The sequence below is a fragment of the Salmo salar genome, chromosome ssa01 (assembly GCF_905237065.1).
Source record: "Salmo salar chromosome ssa01, Ssal_v3.1, whole genome shotgun sequence".
In the NCBI taxonomy this organism is placed as follows: domain Eukaryota; kingdom Metazoa; phylum Chordata; class Actinopteri; order Salmoniformes; family Salmonidae; genus Salmo; species Salmo salar.
The window spans coordinates 105897272-105920928 of record NC_059442.1 but is presented as its reverse complement, the minus strand read 5'-3'; the positions used below and the strand labels follow the sequence as shown (position 1 = coordinate 105920928).

At 39.4% G+C, this 23657-nt stretch overlaps 1 protein-coding gene and 1 pseudogene across 5 annotated transcripts; one reads left to right on the top strand and one right to left on the bottom strand.

Annotated features, from left to right (window-relative positions):
* The window catches only part of LOC106562873 (butyrophilin subfamily 1 member A1-like), a 160979-nt pseudogene that overhangs the window by 54329 nt on the left and 82993 nt on the right, over positions 1-23657 (bottom strand).
* On the top strand, positions 1105-23603 carry LOC106562879 (butyrophilin-like protein 2). 5 transcript variants are annotated; one of them, XM_045687170.1, is made up of 11 exons: positions 1105-1187; positions 1773-2120; positions 2261-2542; positions 10358-10378; positions 10611-10631; positions 12199-12219; positions 15334-15367; positions 15608-15628; positions 15763-15795; positions 16843-16869; positions 22650-23603. In XM_045687170.1, exons 3-11 carry the CDS (start codon positions 2447-2449, stop codon positions 22688-22690), a joined length of 315 nt encoding a protein of 104 aa, XP_045543126.1. In that variant the 5' UTR covers positions 1105-1187; positions 1773-2120; positions 2261-2446; the 3' UTR covers positions 22691-23603. The 5 variants fall into 5 exon arrangements, with proteins under 5 accessions (XP_045543126.1, XP_045543123.1, XP_045543128.1 ...); XM_045687167.1 differs by lacking the exon at positions 16843-16869 and having other exon boundaries at positions 1773-2085; XM_045687172.1 differs by lacking the exon at positions 12199-12219.

Below are 23657 nucleotides of genomic sequence, written 5' to 3'. Positions count from 1 at the left end.
TATATCTCACTGGTCATCCCCAAAGCCTTTGGCTGCCTTTCCTTCCAGTTCTCTGCTGCCAGTGACTGGAACGAATTGCAAAAATCGCTGATGCTAGAGACTTACATTTCCCTCACTAACTTTAAATATCAGCCATCTGAGCAGCTAACCGATCGCTGCAGCTGTACATAACCCATCTACCTACCTCATCCCCATATTGTTTTTATTTACATGGCTGCTCTTTTGCACACCAGTATCACTACTTACACATCATCATCTGCTCATTTATCACTCCAGTGTTAATCTGCTAAATTGTAATTACTTCGCTACTATGGCCTATTTATTGCCATACCTCCTCATGCCATTTGCACACACTGTATATAGACTTTATTCTTTTCTATTGTGTTATTGTTTGTACGCTTGTTTATTCCATATAACTCTGTGTTGTTGTTTCTGTCGCACTGCTCTGCTTTATCTTGGCCAGGTCGCAGTTGTAAATGAGAACATGTTCTCAACTGTCCTACCTGGTTAAATAAAGGTGAAATACAAATTACAAATGAAAAAAAGAGCCTATAGAAAGGTTTGAATGCCTTGATCTGCTTGGCTGTTCCTTTTAATGTACATACTAATGGAAATGATTTAAGAGGTACATGAGTGTGAACGTGTGTTTGTCCGTGGTGAGATTCAAACACGTTAACACTAGTTTATTACACTAGATATTTACGTTATACGTCCACCTCGACCAGCCACCCTCCTTTCAGTTTTGCCTTAAATAACCATGTCTTATGTAACCATACCAAACGTAATTTATACTAATTTGAGTGTCCTGGATTTATGTTTATTAAGTTACATCTAGTCTAGTAATGTAACCTAACATAAACATATCATACTATATGAATGGAGTGGCACAGATTTAAGTAAACTATAATATGTTTTGCTTGGATTCCAGACCTCTCTGTGTCACATGGTCTGCACATCAGCCAGGCTCAGAAACTACAACCAAATTTCACCCCCACAGTTCACACCCATGATATCTGATTCTGAGCTCACTATGCAACAGTTGTGTGCAGCTATGCCGTTGAACAGGTTCTTGTTCCAAGGAATAGAAAGAATAAGGTAGTTTGATCACATCACAATAGTTTGATCACAGAACACTAGTACATTTATCAGACAAGGCTGCAGTGCCTCAATAGCACTGATTCAACCAGGTAAATGTATCAGCTAGTTGTCTTTTCAAATGTCTTATACTATGCTATCCATTGTTATTGTAGAATACGATATATACTACAGTGTATAGTAGTATAGTACTACTATGTATACTACAGTGCATAGTAGTATAGTACTACTATATATACTACAGTGTAGAGTACTACGATATAAACTACAAACTATAGAAACTACTGTACTATGATATATAGTATAGTACTACTATATAAACTACAGTGTATAGTACTACAATATATAGTATAGTACTACTATATATACTACAGTGTCTAGTACTATGATATATACTACAGTTTATAGTAGTATAGTACTACTATATATATACTACAGTGTACAGTACTACTATATATACTACAGTGTATAGGACTACAATATATACTACAGAGTACGGATTTTTTTTTTTAAATGTATGAAATGTATGCATTCACTACTGTAAGTCGCTCTGGATAAGAGCGTCTGCTAAATGACTAAAATGTAAATGTACTACTATATATACTACAGTGTATTTCAGATCAGTGCAGATGACAGAGGAGAACACTTTAAACTATTAATCCGTCTTTTCTCTTCAGAGAGGTTTGAGGTTCTTGGTCCAACTGATGTCATTGCTGCTGTGGCTGGTGATGACATCATTCTGCCCTGTTACCTCAAACCCAACATCAGTGCTGAGGACATGACAGTGGACTGGCTGAACCTCGACTTCTTAGACGGTCGTGTCTATCACTACCAAAACAGCGAAATCATACGAGAGGATCAGATTCTCTTCTATAGAGGAAGAACTTCACTGTTTAAAGAGGAACTGTGGAGGGGAAACACCTCTTTAAAACTGACCAGGGTACAAGGCACTGATGAGGGACGTTAGAAATGCATTAAGGCAAAGAGCTGGTATGATGATTTCACTATTCAAGTCCTTGTTGAAGGTGGGGTTTATTTTCATGGTATTGTAATAATTTAACTACAGTACAATGACATCACCTCTTTTCTTCATATTGCTGGATACAGTATGTGTCTATTTGTTCACAGCCTGTCACCAGTTAACATCCAGTCTGTGTGTCTGTAGCTGTAGGATCCAAGCCAGTGGTGTCCATTGAGGGACACAGAGAGAGAGGGATGGGTCTGCTGTGTGAAACAGAAGGCTGGCACCCTGAGCCTGAGCTGGTGTGGCTGGACAGTAAAGGAGACCGTCTCTCTGCTGGTCCTCCTGAGACACACAGAGACTTCAAGGGATTCTACACAGTCAAACAACATGTCATTGTCCAGGAGACTGACACCAACCGCTTTACCTGCAGAGTCCAACAGAGCCGGATCAATGAGAAGATGGAGACAAATGTTCACCTCCCTAGTGAGTAACATAATATTATTTAGACATGAAACACTGGAGATATTGATGTGTTAATGTCCAGTATGTTTTAACCAAATGCTTCGAGACAACAATACAAAAGATTACTGTTTATTATGATCCACTCCACTGCTGAGTAGTAGTACTAGTACCAAACCCTGTTGTTGATGTGTGGTAGTATTAGTACCAAACCCTGTTGTTGATGTGTAATGATGTGTGTGGTAGTATTAGTACCAAACCCTGTTGTTGATGTGTGGTAGTATTAGTACCAAACCCTGTTGATGTAATGATGTGTGGTAGTGTCAGGTGTCACCTGGAGGAGCAGGGAGACAGAGGTTAGTGGAGCAGTTTGTTAAATACCCTGAGCCCAGGTGGCTCCAATCACACCAGCAGCAATCACTAATGACACTCCTCTGCCTGCAGGGGGAACCGCCCCTGCACTGCAGAGGAGCCGTGACACCCTTAAAATGAGGGTCCCACCCTCAATTCAAATTACGACCCAACATAACACATAATCCAAATTCCCCCCAAAAAACAAACAGATTCCAGTCCCGGCTCCTAGTAGTAGCCCTGTGTCCCCTAGCTGACTGTCCATCAAGCTCAGCAGCCCTGGTACCTGGGGAGCAAATTAAGAGGAAAGAGGCGCAGACAGCCCGCAGGGTTCAGCAGAGAGAAAATACAAACTAGATTAAAGGAGCATGAGACAGAGCATCAGCAATGATATTATCCTTACCCCTAATGTGTCTAATATCCAGGTTGAATGGTTGCAAGAACAAAGCCCAACGCATCAGGCGCTGGTTGGGATTTTGCAGGGACTTCAGAAAAGTGGGTTGTGGTCAGTGAACACAGTTAAAGGGGTTAAACCAGAACCAACATAGACCTCGAAGTGCTGTAAAGACCAAATGAGACCTAAAGCCTCCTTTTCAATTACAGAATAGTTTCTGATAGTTTCTTTTCCCGGAAATTAAGAACTGACTGGACACTCAATATTGTCATAATTTTCCTGGAGAAGCACAGCCCCAGCACCGATTTGACTGGCATCTACCTGCAATTTGAAAGGTTTCTCAAAATGTGGTGCTACCAACACGGGTGCCAAACACAAAAGAGCCTTAACTGCATCAAATGCCTCTTGACACTGGGTGGACCAGAGAAAAACAGGGTAGCTTCTAATAAGAGCTACCAAATCATCACGTTTCTCAGAGGAAAAATGATCTACCAAAACCTGGGAGTTTTTCAACCGACCTTGTAAGACCTCATCCGAAACCCGAACTACCTCCTCTTCTCCCCCCTCCACAAAGTTAAAGCCACAAGATGCAGTGACTGGAGAAGCAGTCAAAGCTGACCTCACTGCTGGAGTGCCTTCCACTTTGCTTAGATCACGGGAGTGATAACATTTTAACAGGTTCACATGGCATAATTTAGAGGTCTTCCTATGACCAGGGGTTTCAATAAGATAGTTCAAATCTGACACTTTGCGCAACAGTGAAAGGACCACAATATTTTGCCTGAAAAGGTGAACTTACAAGAGGCAAGAGAGCAAGTACACAATCACCGGGACTAAACTCACGTAGCTCAGCCTGTCCGTCATACTTCAGTTTCATTTTCTGTTGAGAACATTTTAGTTTTTCTTTCGCCAGTTCACCAGCCCTATACAACTGCAACCTAAAACCATTTACATAGTCAATCAGGTTCTGAGGTGGTTCCTCAGGCAAACAACCATCCTGCAGTACTGCTAAAGGCCCACGCACCTTATGACCAAACACTAAGTCATTTGGGCTAAACCCAGTGCTTTCCTGCACTACTTCATGAGCAGCTAGTAACAGCCAAGGTAACCCCTCCTCCCAATCTGCAGACAGTTCTGTACAGTATGCACGAAGCAAGGATTTTAAAGTTTGATGAAAACGTTCCAAAGCTCCCTGACTCTGAGCATGGTACGCAGTAGACTTATTGTGTTTAACTTTAAGCTGTTTGAGAACCTGAGCAAATAAATGGGAGGTAAAGTTAGATCCCTGATCTGACTGGATGATTTTTGGAATCCCAAATGTTGAAATATATTTAGTTAAAGCTTTAACTACTGATTTTGAAGTTATGGTACACAAGGGAAAAGCTGCCGGATATCTAGTTGCTTGACACATAACAGTTAATAAGTAGCTATGACCTGACTTGGACCGTGGTAAATGCCCAACACAATCGATAATAAGATGCTCAAAAGGTTGCCCTACGGCTGGTATTGGATTCAAAGGCGCTGGCTTTACAACCTGGTTTGGCTTGCTTGTGCGCTGATATGTATCACAAGTTTTAATAAACTGAGCTACATCCCACTTTAAACGTGGCCAGAAAAAAATTACGGAGTACGCGATCCTAAGTTTTACGAACACCCATATGACCTGCCACATCACCATGTGACATCTGCAACACTTTATTTCACAAAGTAGTAGGTACAACTATTTGAAAGACTGGTTCTGCTAGACCCTGATCATAGTGTGGAACCCATTTCCTGACCAACAGCCCATCAAGAAGAAAATAGCACTGAGCACTATTCCTCACCACTGAATCAGGAACAACTTTATCAAACAGATCATCCAAAGTAGTATCAGCCTTTTGCTCAGCTATCAATGAATCTCTAGAACTAGGCAACTCTTCTGTCTGGAGTTTGACTGGCAACTGAAGACTTTCTGGCTTACTCTCAACCTTATTACGAGAGGCAGCGCAGGTAACAGCACAAACTGGAAATATCTCAGGAGATACACAGTTGCTATCTGGAGATACCCTTGCTGGGGACACTGAAGGTTGCTTCGTAAAGATGTTTAATTTTCCATCTGCCCACAGCTTACTACCTGCCAAGTCATTCCCCAAAATCATGTGGACTCCCTCAACTGGCAACTGGGGTCTAACCCCAACATCTACATCACCCTCTACCAGACCACATTTTAGGGTAACTTCATGTAAAGGAGAAGAGAATGGAACTAAACCCATACCATTACACATCTGACAGTATCAGACTCCTTAGAGAACGGCAAAACAGATTCCAGAATAAAAGAATCTAAAGCTCCAGTGTCTCTTAAGATCTTGATTGAAACATTGTTTGCCATCTACCAGGGATACTACACCATCTGAAATAAAGGCTGAAAAATCACAGTGGGAAGACAGAATCAAACTCAACTAGTGGCTGAAAATACTCACCCTGGTGGTCAGAGGCTGAAACAGGAGCTGCCATCACAGCAGGTTTAACTTGACCTGACCTTTTTGATTTAAGTAGAGGACAATCTTTCTTCCAATGTCCTTCAACTAAACAGTAGCGACAGGTATTAGCATTCACCGGTGCTTTAAGTCCTCCAGACCCAAACTTCTGTTGAGGCCTTTGGAAAGAAGCTCCAAACAAATTTGACCTACTATTCCTGGAAGTAAAGTTATTTTTATGGTACATGTCACTGACTCAAAATGGCTTTTATGTGTTAGCCTGTACTCATCTGCAAGGACTGCTGCATCACTTGGAGACTTAACTTTACATTCATTCATGTATGTAGCAACCTGGACACAGAATTTTTGAACTGTTCTAACACAATCAAATTAGACAGATTCTCAAAAGTACTAACTTCTGAAGCTATACACCAACGATTAAATGCAGAAGTAAAATCACAAACAAACTCAGAATAGGTTTGTGAATCTAGATTTTTCCTGTAACGAAAATGTTGACGATATGCCTCCGGCACAAGTTCGTAAACCTTCAGAACTGCCGATTTAACTTTAGCATACACTTTACTGTCAGCTACACTCAGTGCTACAAAAGCCTCACGTGCTTTACCTGTAAGTACACATTGCAAAAACATAGTCATGTCCAAATCTGACCAAGCTCTAGCTCCCGCAATACGCTCAAATAAAGCAAAGTAAGTATCTGGATATGACTCATCAAATTTAGGCAACAAACAAAGATTCTGTGAAACATCAAACTGGTAATTCTTCTGGTCTATTAGCACGATTGAGAAATGCTATCTCCAACTGCATTTGCAACAGCTCCCGCTGCTGCTCAAAAGTTAATGATGTACTAGACTGAACTTGTACCTTCACTACTAGCAGATTGACCCGAAAAAACACCTATTTCCATAAGACCCTGCTTTAATTTATCAGTCTCTTTAATTTTTTTATCAACAATCTCAATCTGATAATGTTCAGCAATTTCAATTAACTGCACCTTAGTACACAACTGTAAGGCTACCTCTGAAGGAGCTTGAACAAAACCACTCAGAAATGGAATACATTTTCCTCAACCAATACAACTATTACAAATGCTCAACAAAAAAATACACAACTCACCTGCTTTTAGTCTGGGTTCAAGGGCAGGAGCCACACCCCACTATCCTCCAAAAACAACTACCTAACTGGCCCTGGTCTTCATGCAGTCACATGTGGTGGGGTTTTATGCACACAATACCAGTGGAGTGGAAGAGACAACCAGAAACTGGCGGCCCCCCCATAACTACGGAGGTGCTCCCGAGCCGATGTAGGGGAAAAGGGAAGCTCTACCCACGTTCACTGCCACCTAAAACAAAAACACCACGAGCCTCCTATTGACACTCACTGATAAGCCTGAACAGGAGAGGACTCCCACTTGAACAAAAACCCAGAATAACCCAGAGTGAATTACTAACCAAATTTAGCTACCAAACTAACTGAACCAAAAGAACACATGGCTCTCAATGCTCTCTCCAACAATATTGGCCAAACCAAAACATCCCTCAAACAAAAACGTGGCAAACTATAACCACAACTAACCTTAACTTATTGTCAGGGATTTCTTCGTCGTCAGACGATATGGCAAAATCATCGTCGGAAAATGAAGACCAATATGCAGCAGAGTTGAGATTGTTCGTTTTTGAGTTTATTAAATGTTCAAAAATGAACTTACAAAAATAACAAAACAAACTCACGATTTACAGACAGTCCTGTTATGCTCACTCACGCTAAACAAGAAACAATCTCCCACAATACACAGACAGACACACCCAACTAATATAGGACTTCCAATCAAAGGCAACACCACACAGCTGCCTTCAATTGGAAGTCCACCCCAATTAACCAAACATAGACATACAACTAACTATATCAACATAGAAATACGTAAACAAGGAACAGTGCCCAAAAACCCCGGAATACTAAATCAAATGCCCTTTTAGAAAAACCATCACCCCTAACCACATAAAACAAATACCCTCTGCCACGTCCTGACCAAACTACAATACCAATTAACCCTTATACTGGCCAGGACGTGACACTTATGGATGAGCCCCCACTTGTCACAGGCCGGCTCATAGCCTGTGGCAAAAATGAGAGGACATCAACAACCGGTATAGGCCAATTCAAAAGTTCTTTATTATAAAACAAAACTATTTACTCTACACAAAGAAAAAGGAATGAGGTGTGGAAATGTCATAATGTAAGGATGCGTGAATATGTGTGTGTGTGAACATGACTGAGTGGAAACTAAATAAACCAACAAAGGAACAAAAAAAAAACAGGCTCATACCTGGAGGAGCAGGGAGAGAGAGAGCAAGCGAAGCGAGGAGACAGAGGTTAGTGGAGCAGTTTGTTAAATACCCTGAGCCCCAGCTGCAATCACTAACGACCCTCCTCTGCCTGCAGGGGGAACCGCCCTTGCACTGCAGAGGAGGAGCCGTGACAACGTCAACAAACAGTTCCGTAAGGACACAAGGACTATACGAAAAACGACCCACAAAACCCATGAAGAAAAACCCCTACTTAAATATGATCTCTAATCAGAGGCAACGAGGATCAGCTGCCTCCAATTAGAGATCAACCCAAAAAGACACCACATAGAAATAGAAAACTAGAAACATAGAACATCAACCAAAAACCCCGAAACACACAAAACAAACACCCCCTGCCACACCCTGACCAAACTACAATAACAAATAACCAATTTTACTGGTCAGAACGTGACAGGTAGTATTAGTACCAGACCCTGTTGTTGATGTGTAATGATGTGTGGTAGTATTAGTACCAAACCCTGTTGTTGATGTGTAATGATGTGTGTGGTAGTATTAGTACCAAACCCTGTTGTTGATGTGTGGTAGTATTAGTACCAAACCCTGTTGTTGATGTGTAATGATGTTTGTGGTAGTATTAGTACCAGACCCTGTTGTTGATGTGTAATGATGTGTGTGGTAGTAGTAGTACCAAACCCTGTTGTTGATGTGTGGTAGTATTAGTACCAAACCCTGTTGTTGATGTGTAATGATGTGTGTGGTAGTATTAGTACCAAACCCTGTTGTTGATGTGTAATAATGTGTGTGGTAGTAGTAGTACCAAACCCTGTTGTTGATGTGTAATGATGAGTGATAGTATTAGTACCAAACCCTGTTGTTGACGTGTAATGATGTGTGGTAGTATTAGTACCAAACCCTGTTGTTGACGTGTAATGATGTGTGGTGGTATTAGTACCAAACCCTGTTGTTGACGTGTAATGATGTGTTTGTTTTACATTTACATTTACATTTTAGTCATTTAGCAGACGCTCTTATCCAGAGCGACTTACAGTAGTGAATGCATACATTTCATACACTTTTTTTCTCGTAAAAACAGTGGTTTTAGGTGAGTTATTTGATTACGCAACCCCATTCAAAATGGCTTTCATTGTGTTATGCTGTCTGGGAGCCATCACTGTGATTGGGTTAGCTCTGGCTATCTACTTTATACGTAATAAGAAAGGTAATGGAGAGATGATATGAATGTTTCATTGTTAGAAATAAATGTCTGCAATGCTTTTTTCAACCTCAACACATTCACAGTGGTTGTATTCTATGGATACAGGATACTACACCTGCAGGTGATTAACATGTTAACACTGATGACTGATTTTAACCTGCAGGTGATTAACATGTTAACACTGATGACTGATTTTAATCTGCAGGTGATTAACATGTTAGCACTGATGACTGATTTTAATCTGCAGGTGATTAACTTGTTAACACTGATGACTGATTTTAACTTGCAGGTGATTAACATGTTAGCACTGATGACTGATTTTAACCTGCAGGTGATTAACATGTTGACACTGACTGATTTTAATCTGCAGGTGATTAACATGTTAACACAGATGACTGATTTTAACCTGCAGGTGATTAACCTGTTGACACTGATGACTGATTTTAATCTGCAGGTGATTCATATGTTGACACTGATGACTGATTTTAATCTGCAGGTGATTAACATGTTAGCACTGATGACTGATTTTAATCTGCAGGTGATTAACATGTTGACACTGATGGCTGATTTTAATCTGCAGGTGATTAACATGTTAACACTGATGACTGATTTTAACCTGTAGGTGATTAACCTGTTGACACTGATGACTGATTTTAATCTGCAGGTGATTCACATGTTGACACTGATGACTGATTTTAACCTGCAGGTGATTAACATGTTAACAGTGATGACTGATTTTTATTTTTAATCTGCAGGTGGGATTATAGATTAACTCAAACTGCAGGGGTGTAGTAGTGGTGTTGTTGCTCCTAACCCAGATTACACACATGACTGTAAAGATTCACTAAACAGACTACATCTTGCAATTTACATGTTTATTGAATGACATTAAGAAGTGTTTGTAGGGTAGAATATCTTTATTGGAGAAGTTGTCTCACAGAGGTACGCTGGACTCATTTAGGTGGTGGAACTCAGTTAGGATTTGTGATGTTAATGAATTGATATGAGACAAGGAGTCCCAGAGAGAGTCTACATCTTCTAGTGTTCATGTTAATGATGTTCTCACTATCTTCCATCTACTCTACATGTTTACAGATGACCACAAGAAGGAGAGGGGTAAGTAGTGTCTTCAGAGCATCACTTTCATAACATATAAACCAATGTCTCTTCTATAGATGTAACTTCTAGTGAAGTAGGAAACACATTGTTGTGCATATTAATGTTCCCTGACTTTTATCTGATTTTGGAACATTGATATGAGACAAGGAGTCCTAGAGAGAGACTACATCTTCTAGTGTTCATGTTAATGATGTTCTCACTGTCTTCCATCTACTCTACATGTTTACAGATGAACTCAGGAAGGAGAGAGGTAAGTCGTGTCTTCAGATCATCACTTTGCTGGATTTACGTAAACCATTTTATGTTTATTTTTTGTGGTTGAGCACAAAAAGGCAATTGGTAATTGATACATCAATTTTTGGACTTATAAATGAATTATATGTACCCATTGATTCTTGAAGAATATAACTTATACATTATTAAAGAGTTTAGTTTAAATGTCGTACTCCATCAGAACCCATAATATAACCTTATTTTATCTCAATGCTTGTATACAAAGTAAATGTAAGAAACACTGTAGTCTAAAACATACATAAAACTATAATGTTGGCATCATGGATGGTCAGTCCTTGCATCCATAGTTCTGTCTATGAATTTGAGAGTGATATTATTTCTCCAGCCCCTCCCTCAGCTTTTTACCAAAACAACAGTGGCGGGGATCACGCTTTGTTATTGTTTCAGCTTCTGATTGGCTCTAGGTGTCACGCCCTGACCTTGGAGATCCTTTTATGTCTCTATTTTGGTTGGTCAGGGCATGAGTTGGGGTGGGCATTCTATGTCCCTTTTTCTATGTTTGGTATTTCTTTGTTTCGGCCGGCTATGGCTCTCAATCAGGGACAGCTGTATATCGTTGTTGCTGATTGGGAGCCATACTTAGGCAGCCTGTTTTCCTTTGGGTCTTTGTGGGTGGTTATTTTCCATAGTTATATCCAAATACCTCCGTTTTGTTCGTGCGTTCAGGTCACTATCCAAAGGGTAACGCGCGAGCGCATTTCGTGACAAAACATTTCAAAATGTTCCTTTACTGTACTTAGAAGCATGTCAAGCGCTGTTTAAAATCAATTTTTATGCGATTTTTCTTGTAAAATAGCGATAATATTCCAACCGGACAACGTTGTATTCATTCAAGAGGGAAATAAAAAATCTGATCTCTCGTGACCGCGCATTTCCATTCCCTTTGTCCTCAGGCAGTCCACTAACAAACAGTGCTCCTATACTTTGCCCAGAGACAGGTGACCCCCCCAATCCACTTTCTGGCGGCTTTAGAGAGCCAATGGAGCCTTAGAAAGTGCAACATAACCCCACGGATACTGTAGTTTCGATAGACAAGCAAAAGCAGAACTATAAAATCGCAGACAGGGCACTTCCTGCTTGTAATCTTCACAGGTTTTTGCCTGCCATATGAGTTCTGTTATACTCACAGACACCATTCAAACAGTTTTAGAAACTTTAGAGTGTTTTCTATCCAAATCTACTAATAATATGCATATTCTCGTTTCTGGGCAAGAATAGTAACCAGTTTAAATCGGGTACGTTTTTTATCCGGCCGTGAAAATACTGCCCCCTATCCCCAACAGGTTAAAGGTTAAAGGTATTTTACACTTGAGTCGACATGTGCAGTGTTTACCATGATTGCGATCCCTGTGAATGCCAGTGGAAAATACCTTTTAAAAGTGCATTGTCAGCTGTGAAGTGCCCTGTGGTATAACGCACAATGGATTGAATCCCAACCAAGGAGTCCAAGAGAGAGACTACATCTTCTAGTGTTCATGTTAATGATGTTCTCACTGTCTTCCATCTACTCTACATATTTACAGATGACCTCAAGAAGGACAAGTGTATGTATTGTCTTCAGATCATTACTTTGATATATCTATAGTCGTGGACAAAAGTTTTGAGAATGACACAAATATTAATTTCCACAAAGTTTGCTGCTTCAGTGTCTTTAGATATTTTTGTCTGATGTTACTATGGAATACTGAAGTATAATTACAAGCATTTCATAAGTGTCAAAGGCTTTTATTGACAATTACATGAAGTTGATGCAAAGAGTCAATATTTGTAGTGTTGACCCTTCTTTTTCAAGACCTCTGCAATCCGCCCTGGCATGCTGTCAATTAACTTCTGGGCCACATCCTGACTGATGGCAGCCCATTCTTGCATAATCAATGCTTGGAGTTTGTCAGAATTTGTGGGGGGGTTTTTTCCACCCGCCTCTTGTGGATTGACCACAAGTTCTCAATGGGATTAAGGTCTGGGGAGTTTCCTGGCCGTGGACCCAAAATATCGATGTTTTGTTCCCCGAGCCACTTAGTTATCACTTTTGCCTTATGGCAAGGTGCTCCATCATGCTGGAAAAGGCATTGTTCGTCACCAAACTGTCCCTGGATGGTTGGGAGAAGTTGCTCTTGGAGGATGTGTTGGTACCATTCTTTATTCATGGCTGTGTTCTTAGCCTGTTAGGGCTAGGGGGCAGTATTGACACGGCCGGATAAAAAAGTACCCGATTTAATCTGGTTACTACTCCTGCCCAGTAACTAGAATATGCATATAATTATTGGCTTTGGATAGAAAACACCCTAAAGTTTCTAAAACTGTTTGAATGGTGTCTGTGAGTATAACAGAACTCATATGGCAGGCAAAAACCTGAGAAGATTCTGAACAGGAAGTGGCCTGTCTGACAAGTTGTTGTTCATCTTGGCTCTTTTTATTGAAGACTGAGGATCTTTGCTGTAACGTGACACTTCCTACAGCTCCCATAGGCTCTCAGAGCCCGGGAAAAAGCTGAATGATATCATGGCAGCCCCAGGCTGAAACACATTATCGCGTTTGGATAGTGGCTGGTCAGAGTACTCTGAGACTCAGGCACGTGCACGAGGGCACGAGATGTTTTTATTTTCTCTCTCTTTGTACGTATACACGCTTTCCCGGTCGGAATATTATCGCTTTTTTACGAGAAAAATGGCATAAAAATTGATTTTAAACAGCGGTTGACATGCTTCGAAGTACAGTAATGGAATATTTAGAATTTTTTTGGCACGAAATGCGCCATGCTTGTCACCCTTATTTACCCTTTCGGATAGTGTCTTGAACGCACGAACAAAACGCCGCTATTTGGATATAACAATGGATTATTTGGGACCAAACCAACATTTGTTATTGAAGTAGAAGTCCTGGGAGTGCATTCTGACGAAGAACAGCAAAGGTAATAACATTTTTCTTATCGTTAATCTGACTTTGGTGAGTGCTAAACTTGCTGGGTGTCTAAATAGCTAGCCCTGTGATGCCGGGCTATCTACTCAGAATATTGCAAAATGTGCTTTCACCGAAAAGCTATTTTAAAATTGGACATATCGAGTGCATAGAGGAGTTCTGTATCTATAATTCTTAAAATAATTGTTATGTTTTTTGTGAACGTTTATCGTGAGTAATTTAGTAAATTCACCGGCAGTGTTCGGTCGGAATGCTAGTCACATGCTAGTCACATGCTAATGTAAAAAGCTGGTTTTTGATATAAATATGAACTTGATTGAACAAAACATGCATGTATTGTATAACATAATGTCCTAGGGTTGTCATCTGATGAAGATCATCAAAGGTTAGTGCTGCATTTAGCTGTGGTTTGTGTTTATGTGACATTATATGCTAGCTTGAAAAATGGGTGTCTGATTATTTCTGGCTGTGTACTCTGCTGACATAATCTAATGTTTTGCTTTCGTTGTAAAGCCTTTTTGAAATCGGACAGTGTGGTTAGATTAACGAGAGTCTTGTCTTTAAAATGGTGTAAAATAGTCATATGTTTGAAAAATTGAAGTTTTTGCATTTTTGAGGTATTTGATTATCGCGCCACGGTATTACACTGGCTGTTGAGTAGGCGTCCCACCTAGCCCATAGAGGTTATGCAAAATTATGAGTGAGCCCACTCCCTGGGCTGAGAAGCAACCACACACATGAATGGTCTCAGGATGCTTTACTGTTGGCATGATACAGGACTGATGGTAGCGCTCACCTTGTCTTCTCCGGACAAGCTTTTTTCCGGATGCCCCAAACAATCGGAAAGGGGATTCATCAGAGAAAATTACTTTACCCCAGTCCTCAGCAGTCCAATCCCAGTACCTTTTGCAGAATATCAGTCTGTCCCTGATGTTTTTACCTGGAGAGAAGTGGCTTCTTTGCTGCCCTTCTTGACACCAGGCCATCCTCCAAAAGTCTTCGCCTCACTGTGCGTGCAGATGCACTCACACCTGCCTGCTGCCATTCCTGAGCAAGCTCTGTACTGGTGGTGCCCCGATCCCGCAGCTGAATCAACTTTAGGAGACGGTCCTGGTGCTTGCTGGACTTTCTTGGGCGCCCTGAAGCCTTCTTCACAACAATTGAACCGCTCTCCTTGAAGTTCTTGATGATCTGATAAATGGTTGATTTAGGTGCAATCTTACTGGCAGCAATATCCTTGCCTGTGAAGCCCTTTTTGTGCAAAGCAATGATGACGGCACCTGTTTCCTTGCAGGTAACCATGTTTGACAGAGGAAGAACAATGATTCCAAGCACCACCCTCCTTTTGAAGCTTCCAGTCTGTTATTCGAACTCAATCAGAATGACAGTGATCTCCAGCCTTGTCCTCGTCAACAATCACACCTGTGTTAACGAGAGAATCACTGACATGATGTCAGCTGGTCCTTTTGTGGCAGGGCTGAAATGCAGTGGAAATGTTTTGGGGGGATTCAGTTCATTTGCATGGCAAAGAGGAACTTTGCAATTAATTGCAATTCATCTGATCACTCTTCATAACATTCTGGAGTATATGCAAATTGCCATCATACAAACTGAAACAGCAGACTTTGTGAAAATTAATATTTGTGTCATTCTCAAAACTTTTGGCCACAACTGTACATCTTCTAGTGTTCATGTTAATGATGTTCTCACTGTCTTCGATCTACTCTACATGTTTACAGTTAACCTCGAGAACCACTGGAAGCAAAATAGTAGGTAATGTATTCAGATGATCATTTTGCTAACATTATGTAAACCACAAAAGTAAAATGTTCTCATATTTCCAGACTTTAAGTAAGAAAACCTTTTAAGGATGCTTTTCTTAGCATATATAAGATATTACTTCTGATGTTGGAACAGTGATATGAGACAAGGAGTCCCAGAGAGAGACTACATCTTCTAGTGTTCATGTTAATGATGTTCTCACTGTCTTCCATCTACTCTACATGTTTACAGAGGACCTCTGCAACCATAAAAGTAAGTAGTGTCTTCAGATCATCACTTTACTAACATTATATAAACCAATGTCTCTTCTATGTAACTTCTAAGTAGAAAACCCAATGTTGTTTACATTAATGTTTCCTGACTTATCTTATTATCTTTGTCTACAGATGAAGTTGAAAAGAATCTCACTGAAAAACTGGGTATGTTGTGTACTTCCTTTCTCTCATACACCTGGATCAATGATGGACCAGTCACATTAATGTTGATGTTCTAGAACAGGAGGTGTTGAGGCTGTAGAGGACCACTAGACTAGAGAGAGGTAGTCTCTGATACACCTGGATCACTGATGGACCAGTCACATTAATGTTGATGTTCTAGAACAGGATGTGTTGAGGCTGTAGAGGACCACTAGACTAGAGAGAGGTAGTCTCTGATACACCTAGATCACTGATGGACCAGTCACATTAATGTTGATGTTCAAGAACAGGATGTGTTGAGACTGTAGAGGACCACTAGACTCTAGAAAGAAAAGGTTCCTGGAGGCACCTTTAGGGGTTCCTCAGATTGCAACACTTGCGGAACCCCTACAGGTGCTTCCAGGAACCTTTTCCCTAGGGAACCTTTTAAAAAGGTTCCTCAAATAACCCTTTAGGGTATTAAGGTTCCTGTAGGAACCTTTTATGTCCCATGTATTCTATTATTATTAATACTAGATGGTAAGTACAATTGTTGGGCTTGCTAGAGCTCTTTAAAAGTATTTATGTGATAGTCGTAGAAGTTTAAAACATTTTACTTGACTATTTAAAGCAAAACAGTTTTAAAGTATGTATGGTTATGAAAAACATTATAGTAGTGTCTGCAGTAGTAAATGTGTTGACTGATTTGGTTAATTTGAAGTTAGCATAGCCTGAACATGTGAAAGTTGTTTTTAGTTTCTCTTGCTTGAATGGTTCAAGAGTTACTGTTGGTGGGTTATGTTATGGAAATGTATGCAACATTATATAGGATAGACTGAACATGTGAATATTGGATTGGTGTATGTTTACAGCTGGAACAATTTAAGAGTTACTGTTGCTGGGTTATGTTATGCTACTTTATGCACATCAATATGTTCAATAAAGTTATTATAGGTCTGCATAGTTTGAGGTCTGGATTGAACAACATAAATGTTCACTTACAGTAGTTTGTGATATCCATCAGTATGTTGCTCATTTTCACAACCAACAGTCTCTTACTGTATATTTCAGATGTTGAAACCATCAGAAGACATGCAGGTGTGTTTTATACTATGTGACTCCAGCTGTATTTTAGGGAGGAATAGTGTCCTCACTGTCCTGTTGATCTGGTCCAAACTCATCAATACTCTACAAGGCAGAGTATTAGCCTGACATAACTATCATGTATTTACTGTGACAGCTGTAAGCATGGGCAAGTAAGGCTGAGACAAAGATTCAATCAGATCAAATGTTAACCAGCGATAGCAAACACCCACATGGGAGACATTGTGGTGATGCTCCAATGCAGGTGGAGCTGTCAATCGGTGAGCAGCTGCTCTTGATGATTTTCAAGATGCCCGCCGCACTCTTCAGAAGTTCAGAAAGAGAAAGTGTAGGTTATACAGATATAATTGCACTCAAGTTGAAAAAACATCAAACAAAATAATGTGGATTTCTATCATCCTAATGGAGGTGTAGATTACATCTCACATGCCAATGTTTGAATTTATAATAAGGCTGTATGGGTTTTCTGTTAATGCAACCTGTTAAATGTAATGGCAAAATGTAGATTTCGGACTAAATAGACATACCTAACTGCTGTTCATGTGTAATTACATGATTCTGACATGCCAAAACTTGGTATATTTGGAAAGGAGACATCTGCGAGACTGAGGAAATGATCAGAAGATAGGAGTTACATAGTTCAGAATACACCAAATCAAGCACACACAAAATAACCGTTTTTTATTTAATTTGAAAGTCATCTTTCATTGACAAGCTATAAGTGGATTGTTGATGACTAAAGCTGGAAACACATCAGATGGCTTCCACAACATGTGAACAATATCAGGAGAGAAAAAATGGGATTGATAGACCTAACAACTAGAAATGGGCAGATGTTTTAGTAAGTGTGGTCACGGACGCTTCCAAGTGTCCCTAAACCTCTCCAAAGTGGTGTCATGACGTTGCCCTCTTTGAGTACCGGGAGGACAGTTGACCCCCTCCCCCTTTCACCATCCCCCTACCTACCTCCCACCACCCAGGCCCTGTGTGAAGGCGGTCGTAAAATTCCAAAGGAGAATGTCCAGCCTCATGGCCCAGTCTTGAGACAGAGTGGGTTTGGTATAGAGAACAAAGGATTCTTCCACCTCACAGGGATTGGGTAACCGAACGACATTTATGTTCTGGAGAAGGTATAAAAGATCGGTGAAGAATCCAGCTATGAACTGGTCCGCTTGGTACAATTTTGTGATACTCATTAGAAACAATATGGCCATATTACCATACTAAGGTTTATATAATAGCCTCAGCTATGGGACTTGCATCTAAATGGTTGTATACAATGATTTAATAAGATTAAAGCTATTTGGAATATGTTGAGAGGCTGATGTTAATGTGATAGAATGTATTTCTGTTCAAAGCTTAAATCAGTCATCGGCACGCCCCCAGAGACACAGATGAGACCTGGCGGCATGAGAGAGCCTTCTTCTGTCATTCCGAATAAAACCCCCACCCTGATTTTCTTTCATCAGACCAGGCCTCCACTCCATTACGAGTTGGCCAATAGGTTTGACCATGTATTCCTCTACTGAACTTTAACCATACAACGTGGTTAAACTATCGATACAGAATAATAACAAGTCTTTGATATTAAGTACTAGTCTGCAGCTAGAATTCGGTATCATTGACCGCGAAGACCGACGAAACATACGTTCTATAACAACATTAATGAATGTCGCTTTGAAAGATCCATTCTAACCGAGAGAGACAGAGAACGCGGACAAAAACTCTCCAACAGGACAAAAACTCTCCAACAAGGATCATGACGACACACTGAGCGTAAATATATATTGATTGCAATTGTTCCCGAATGAGTGAGCGTTCATGTGCAAAGGATTAGCATATCAATTGTTAATATTTATCAACTCTGTAGGGTCTTCTCAGCTGCCCTTTATGACCCTTTGTTTTAACAAGACACCAGCCATGCCGGTTTAGCCCACTAGGGCACATTTCTCTACCAATTCTTTGTGACGATAATTACTGTTTGTATGCTTTCTGTGAATTACTTTGTTTAGGAAATAAATGATTTTAAGACAGTTGATGTATGGATGACTTAGTAAAGACTGGGTTCGTGCAGATAAAACAATTTACGACGTTTGGAATGAGACTGACGCGAGGTAAAATACACCATTTAAACCAGAAGATAATCGGCCAATACTATAATATAATATATCATGTAATAATATAGGAAAGTTATATTAGGAAAATTAGAACTTTGTAATCTGAATATTTTCCTTGGTGCCCCAATCTCCTAGTTAATTACAGTTAAACGATTAATCAGTTTAATCGCGTAATAATAATAACAGGGAGTTATTTTGATAAACATGTCTTCAGTTAATGGTGCCCAAAGACACGACAGTGGCATATGTCTATAAATTAGATAATTTCAGTGCTATTACATATTTGCAATCCCTAAATGTTATTTGTTCAGTATAAAAACACAATTTCTACCATATCAACCTCACTCAAACATTGTGGTGGTGTTATGGGGTATCCAGTAGTTCGCATTACGCATTAAAGGTTCTAGGTCCCACCCAGGCAACTGCATATCCCTGGAAAGCTTATCTCATTGGCTACAAGACTGTCAAGGTGCCATCTTAGCCAATCCCCTGAGTAATATATGCCTACAGCGCATAAGCAGGCAACATCATATTATTGATGCGCAAAGATATAGTCACTCGTGGACATTTGATCTTGCCATTAAGTCATACATCATCATATAACATTGGTAATAGGGTAGATTTGTTCTTACCAACCTAAGGATTAATTTCATACCCCCATGTAGCTATAGCTCAAACACAGATCAAATTGAAGCTTACCTTGTAAGATGTTTGCTGTTTGGTGAAAACGTTGTGTAAAATAAACATTTGGTGATCAATAACGGAAGGTCACAGGCAGACAAATAAGATATCCTCATGGTCTGTGGAGTCCCGGCTTTCGGTGTGTATCAACGTTTTCCGTGTTTATTTTGTTTATACTTCACAACGCTAACTGGAATGTAGGTAGCAGCCATCTTGAAATGAGGTCATCAGCTCTGCCTGCTCTTATATTAAATTCTATATTAAATTCTTAAATGCTTATGCCCATATATGGTAGTAAGTCACATCAAAGATTTGAAGGCACCGATCAATAGCCAAGATATTCAGCTTTCCGCAGACACCCTGCTTTTGCAGATAGGGGCTACCGTTCTCATACCAGACTGAATTGAATAAAAAATAAATAAATAGGGCCCCCAAATATGCAGTGGTGGAAATGTACCCAACTGTCATACTTGAGTAAAGTAAAGATGCCTTAATAGAAAATTACTCAAGTAAAAGTCACCCAGTAAAATTCAATGTGAGTAAAAGTATTTGGTTTGAAATATACTTAAATATCAAAAGTAAAAGTATAAATCATTTCAAATTACTTATATTAAGCAAACCAGATGGCACTTTTTTATTTTATTTACGGAAAGCAATGGGCACACTCCAATATTCAGACATCATTTACAAACGAAGCATGTGAGTTTAGTGAGTCCACCAGATCAGAGGCAGTAGGGATGACCAGGGATGTTTGTTTGGTTGATAAGTGCGTGAATTTGACTATATTCCTGTCCTGCTAAGCATTCAAAATGTAATGAGTACTTTTCGGTGTCAAGGAAAATGTATGGAGTAAAAAGTACAATATTTTCTTAAGGAATGTAGCCGTAAAAGTATAAAAAGTATAAAAAAATTTAAATGGTAAAGTACAGATACCCCAAAACACCACTTAAGTAGTACTTTAAAGTATTTTTTACTTACACCACTGCAAATATGGGGACTTTACATTGATGTATAATGCCAGGAGCCACTTGTGTATTCACACTGGTCTCTTAGACTAGATGTAACATAGTAAACATGAATCCGGTACACTGAAATTAGTATGATTTGTTATGTTTGGTATGATTACATAAGATAGAAGGTTACTTAAGGCAAAAACAAAAGGAGAGTGGTTGGTCAGGCTGTGTGGGCGAATAATGTAAACGTCTAGCGGTTTGAATCTCATCACGGACAACTTTAGCATTTTAGCTCATTTACAACTATTTAGCTAACTTGTAATTACTTAGGTTAAAGGGGAAGGGTTAGCTAACATGCTAACTCCTAACCTTAACCCTAACCTTTACCCCTAAACCCTAGAGCTAGCTAACACTAGCGTTAACCACCTAGCTACCGTTGGCCACAACAAATTAGAATTCATAACATATCATACGTTTTACAAATTTGTAACATATTTTACAATCCGGAAATTTCAACATATTGTCCGTTTTGTAAACTCGTAACATATAGTACTAATTGCCATTCATAACATATCATACAAAATGGGTTATGGACATCCACAAATGAATACATACCATACAAAACGTAACGTATCATATAATATCACACTAAATGGATTGTCTCGTATAATCTTACAGAATAATAGCAACTACTTTGAGACCACTTTGATGGATTTGACAGCTCTTAACACAGCTCTACCTCCGACACTGTCAAAACAACCGCTATGTTGGATAAAACAGATCTGATTGAATCCAGCCCTAAATAATGTATTAACATTAGTTTAGAGGTTCTCACCCATGATGTAATAAACTGTTACAGGATGTCCTGTTGTCTCTACCTCAGTCACACATGGACCACTAATAGAGGAAGACAGTATCATGTGTCAGATCAATACAGTAACATGTTGTCTTCAACTTGTATTATACCAATTGATGATGATGTCATTGTGTTTACCATAGTGTATTATACCACTGATGTTGATGTCATGATGTCATTGGGCTTACCATAGTGTATTACACCACTGATGTTGATGTCATGATGTCATTGTGTTTACCGTAGTGTATTATACCACTGTTGATGTCATGATGTCATGGTGTTTACCATAGTGTATTATACCACTGTTGTTGTCATGATGTCATTGTGTTTACCATAGTGTATTATACCACTGTTGTTGTCATGATGTCATTGTGTTTACCATAGTGTATAATACCACTGATGATGTTGTCATGATGTCATTGTGTTTACCATAGTGTATAATACCGCTGATGTTGTTGTCATGATGTCATTGTGTTTACCATAGTGTATAATACCACTGATGTTGATGTCATTGTGTTTACCATAGTGTATTATACCACTGATGATGATGTCATTGTGTTTACCATAGAGTATTATACCACTGATAATGATGTCATTGTGTTTACCATAGTGTATTATACCACTGATGTTGATGTCATTGTGTTTACCATAGTGTATTATACCACTGATGTTGATGTCATTGTGTTTACCATAGTGTATAATACCACGGATGTTGATGTCATTGTGTTTACCATAGTGTATTATACCACTGATGTTGATGTCATTGTGTTTACCATCGTGTATTATACCACTGATGTTGATGTCATGATGTCATTGTGTTTACCATAGTGTATAATACCACTGATGTTGATGTCATTGTGTTTACCATAGTGTATTATACCACTGATGTTGATGTCATTGTGTTTACCATGGTGTATTATACCACTGATGTTAATGTCATGTCATTGTGTTTACCATAGTGTATAATACCACTGATGTTGTTGTCATGATGTCATTGTGTTTACCATAGTGTATTATACCACTGATGATGATGTCATTGTGTTTACCATAGTGTATTATACCACTGATGTTAATGTCATGTCATTGTGTTTACCATGGTGTATTATACCACTGATGTTGATGTCATCATGTCGTTGTGTTTGCAATAATGTATGTTTCTCTCCACAGTGGATGTGACTCCAGACCAGGGGTGCTCAAGTCCTATTTGAGACGGTCCAGTGACACATATTTCCTAGGTGGCAAAGGATCAGATGGATAATCAGCGTAGTATCAACCCACCACCTCACAACCCCACGCAAACTGTTCACACCCCTCTTGTTGGCCAAGAGAACATGTTGCTGTTTTAAAGCTGATTTCCTGCAATTCTCCAGTCTTCCATATCTTATGTGTGTTTATGTGATACCAGGGGTCGAAGCCCGACCTAGTAAAAAAAAAAAGAGCCCATTCTGCTCCTTCACTGAGAAACTCTCCATTCTTCAGCCCTGGTATTATTGATAGTATCTCACTGGTCATCTGTCCTGTAGATGTCACTGACTGACTGTTTTAAAACAAACAAGGCAGGTATAAACAGTTAGCAAAAGCATGTAATAGGAGAGAGTTCATGTGCATGAGTTCTTAGATTTCCTGTCAATCTTTGTTGTTGTTGTAGAGTGGGACAGTTTATTGTTTATTGGATAGGACAGAGATATAAGAGTAAAGGTAGGAATGTTGAAAGAACAATGGGTTGGATCTGAACCCATTCTGGTACTGGACCATCCCAGACCACTGATTTCTTGTTAATGTTTGACTAATTTTTTTATGCGTCTTTCACCACTTCCTTGGACTGTTCGGTCTTCATGAGAATGTGCTATATATCAAATTGCATTTGTCACATGCGCCAAATACAACAGGTTTAGACCTTACCGTGAAATGCTTACTTACAAGCCCTTAACCAACAATGCTTTAAGAAGTTTTAAGAAAAATAAATGTTAAGTAAAAAATAGATAAGTAAAACAAATTTTTTTATTCTGTTTTCTAACAGTATTTGTTGTGTATCCATTCTACTTTGTGCTTCTATATTTAGTTAATGTAGCAGCAACACAAAATACATTTTTATAAATGTATCATTTTATAATAAATATACACTGGTACATGTTGGTCTGTCTAGTCCTTTATACACGGGTACATGTTGGTCTG

Coding starts and splice junctions, on each gene's coding strand:
- LOC106562879 (XM_045687167.1), top strand. CDS start 2,049: ATGAGGGACGTTAGAAATGCATTAAGGCAAAGAGCTG. Junction 2,543..10,357: donor GACAAATGTTCACCTCCCTA/GTGAGTAACATA, acceptor ACATGTTTACAG/ATGACCACAAGAAGGAGAGG. Junction 10,632..12,198: donor TGAACTCAGGAAGGAGAGAG/GTAAGTCGTGTC, acceptor ACATATTTACAG/ATGACCTCAAGAAGGACAAG.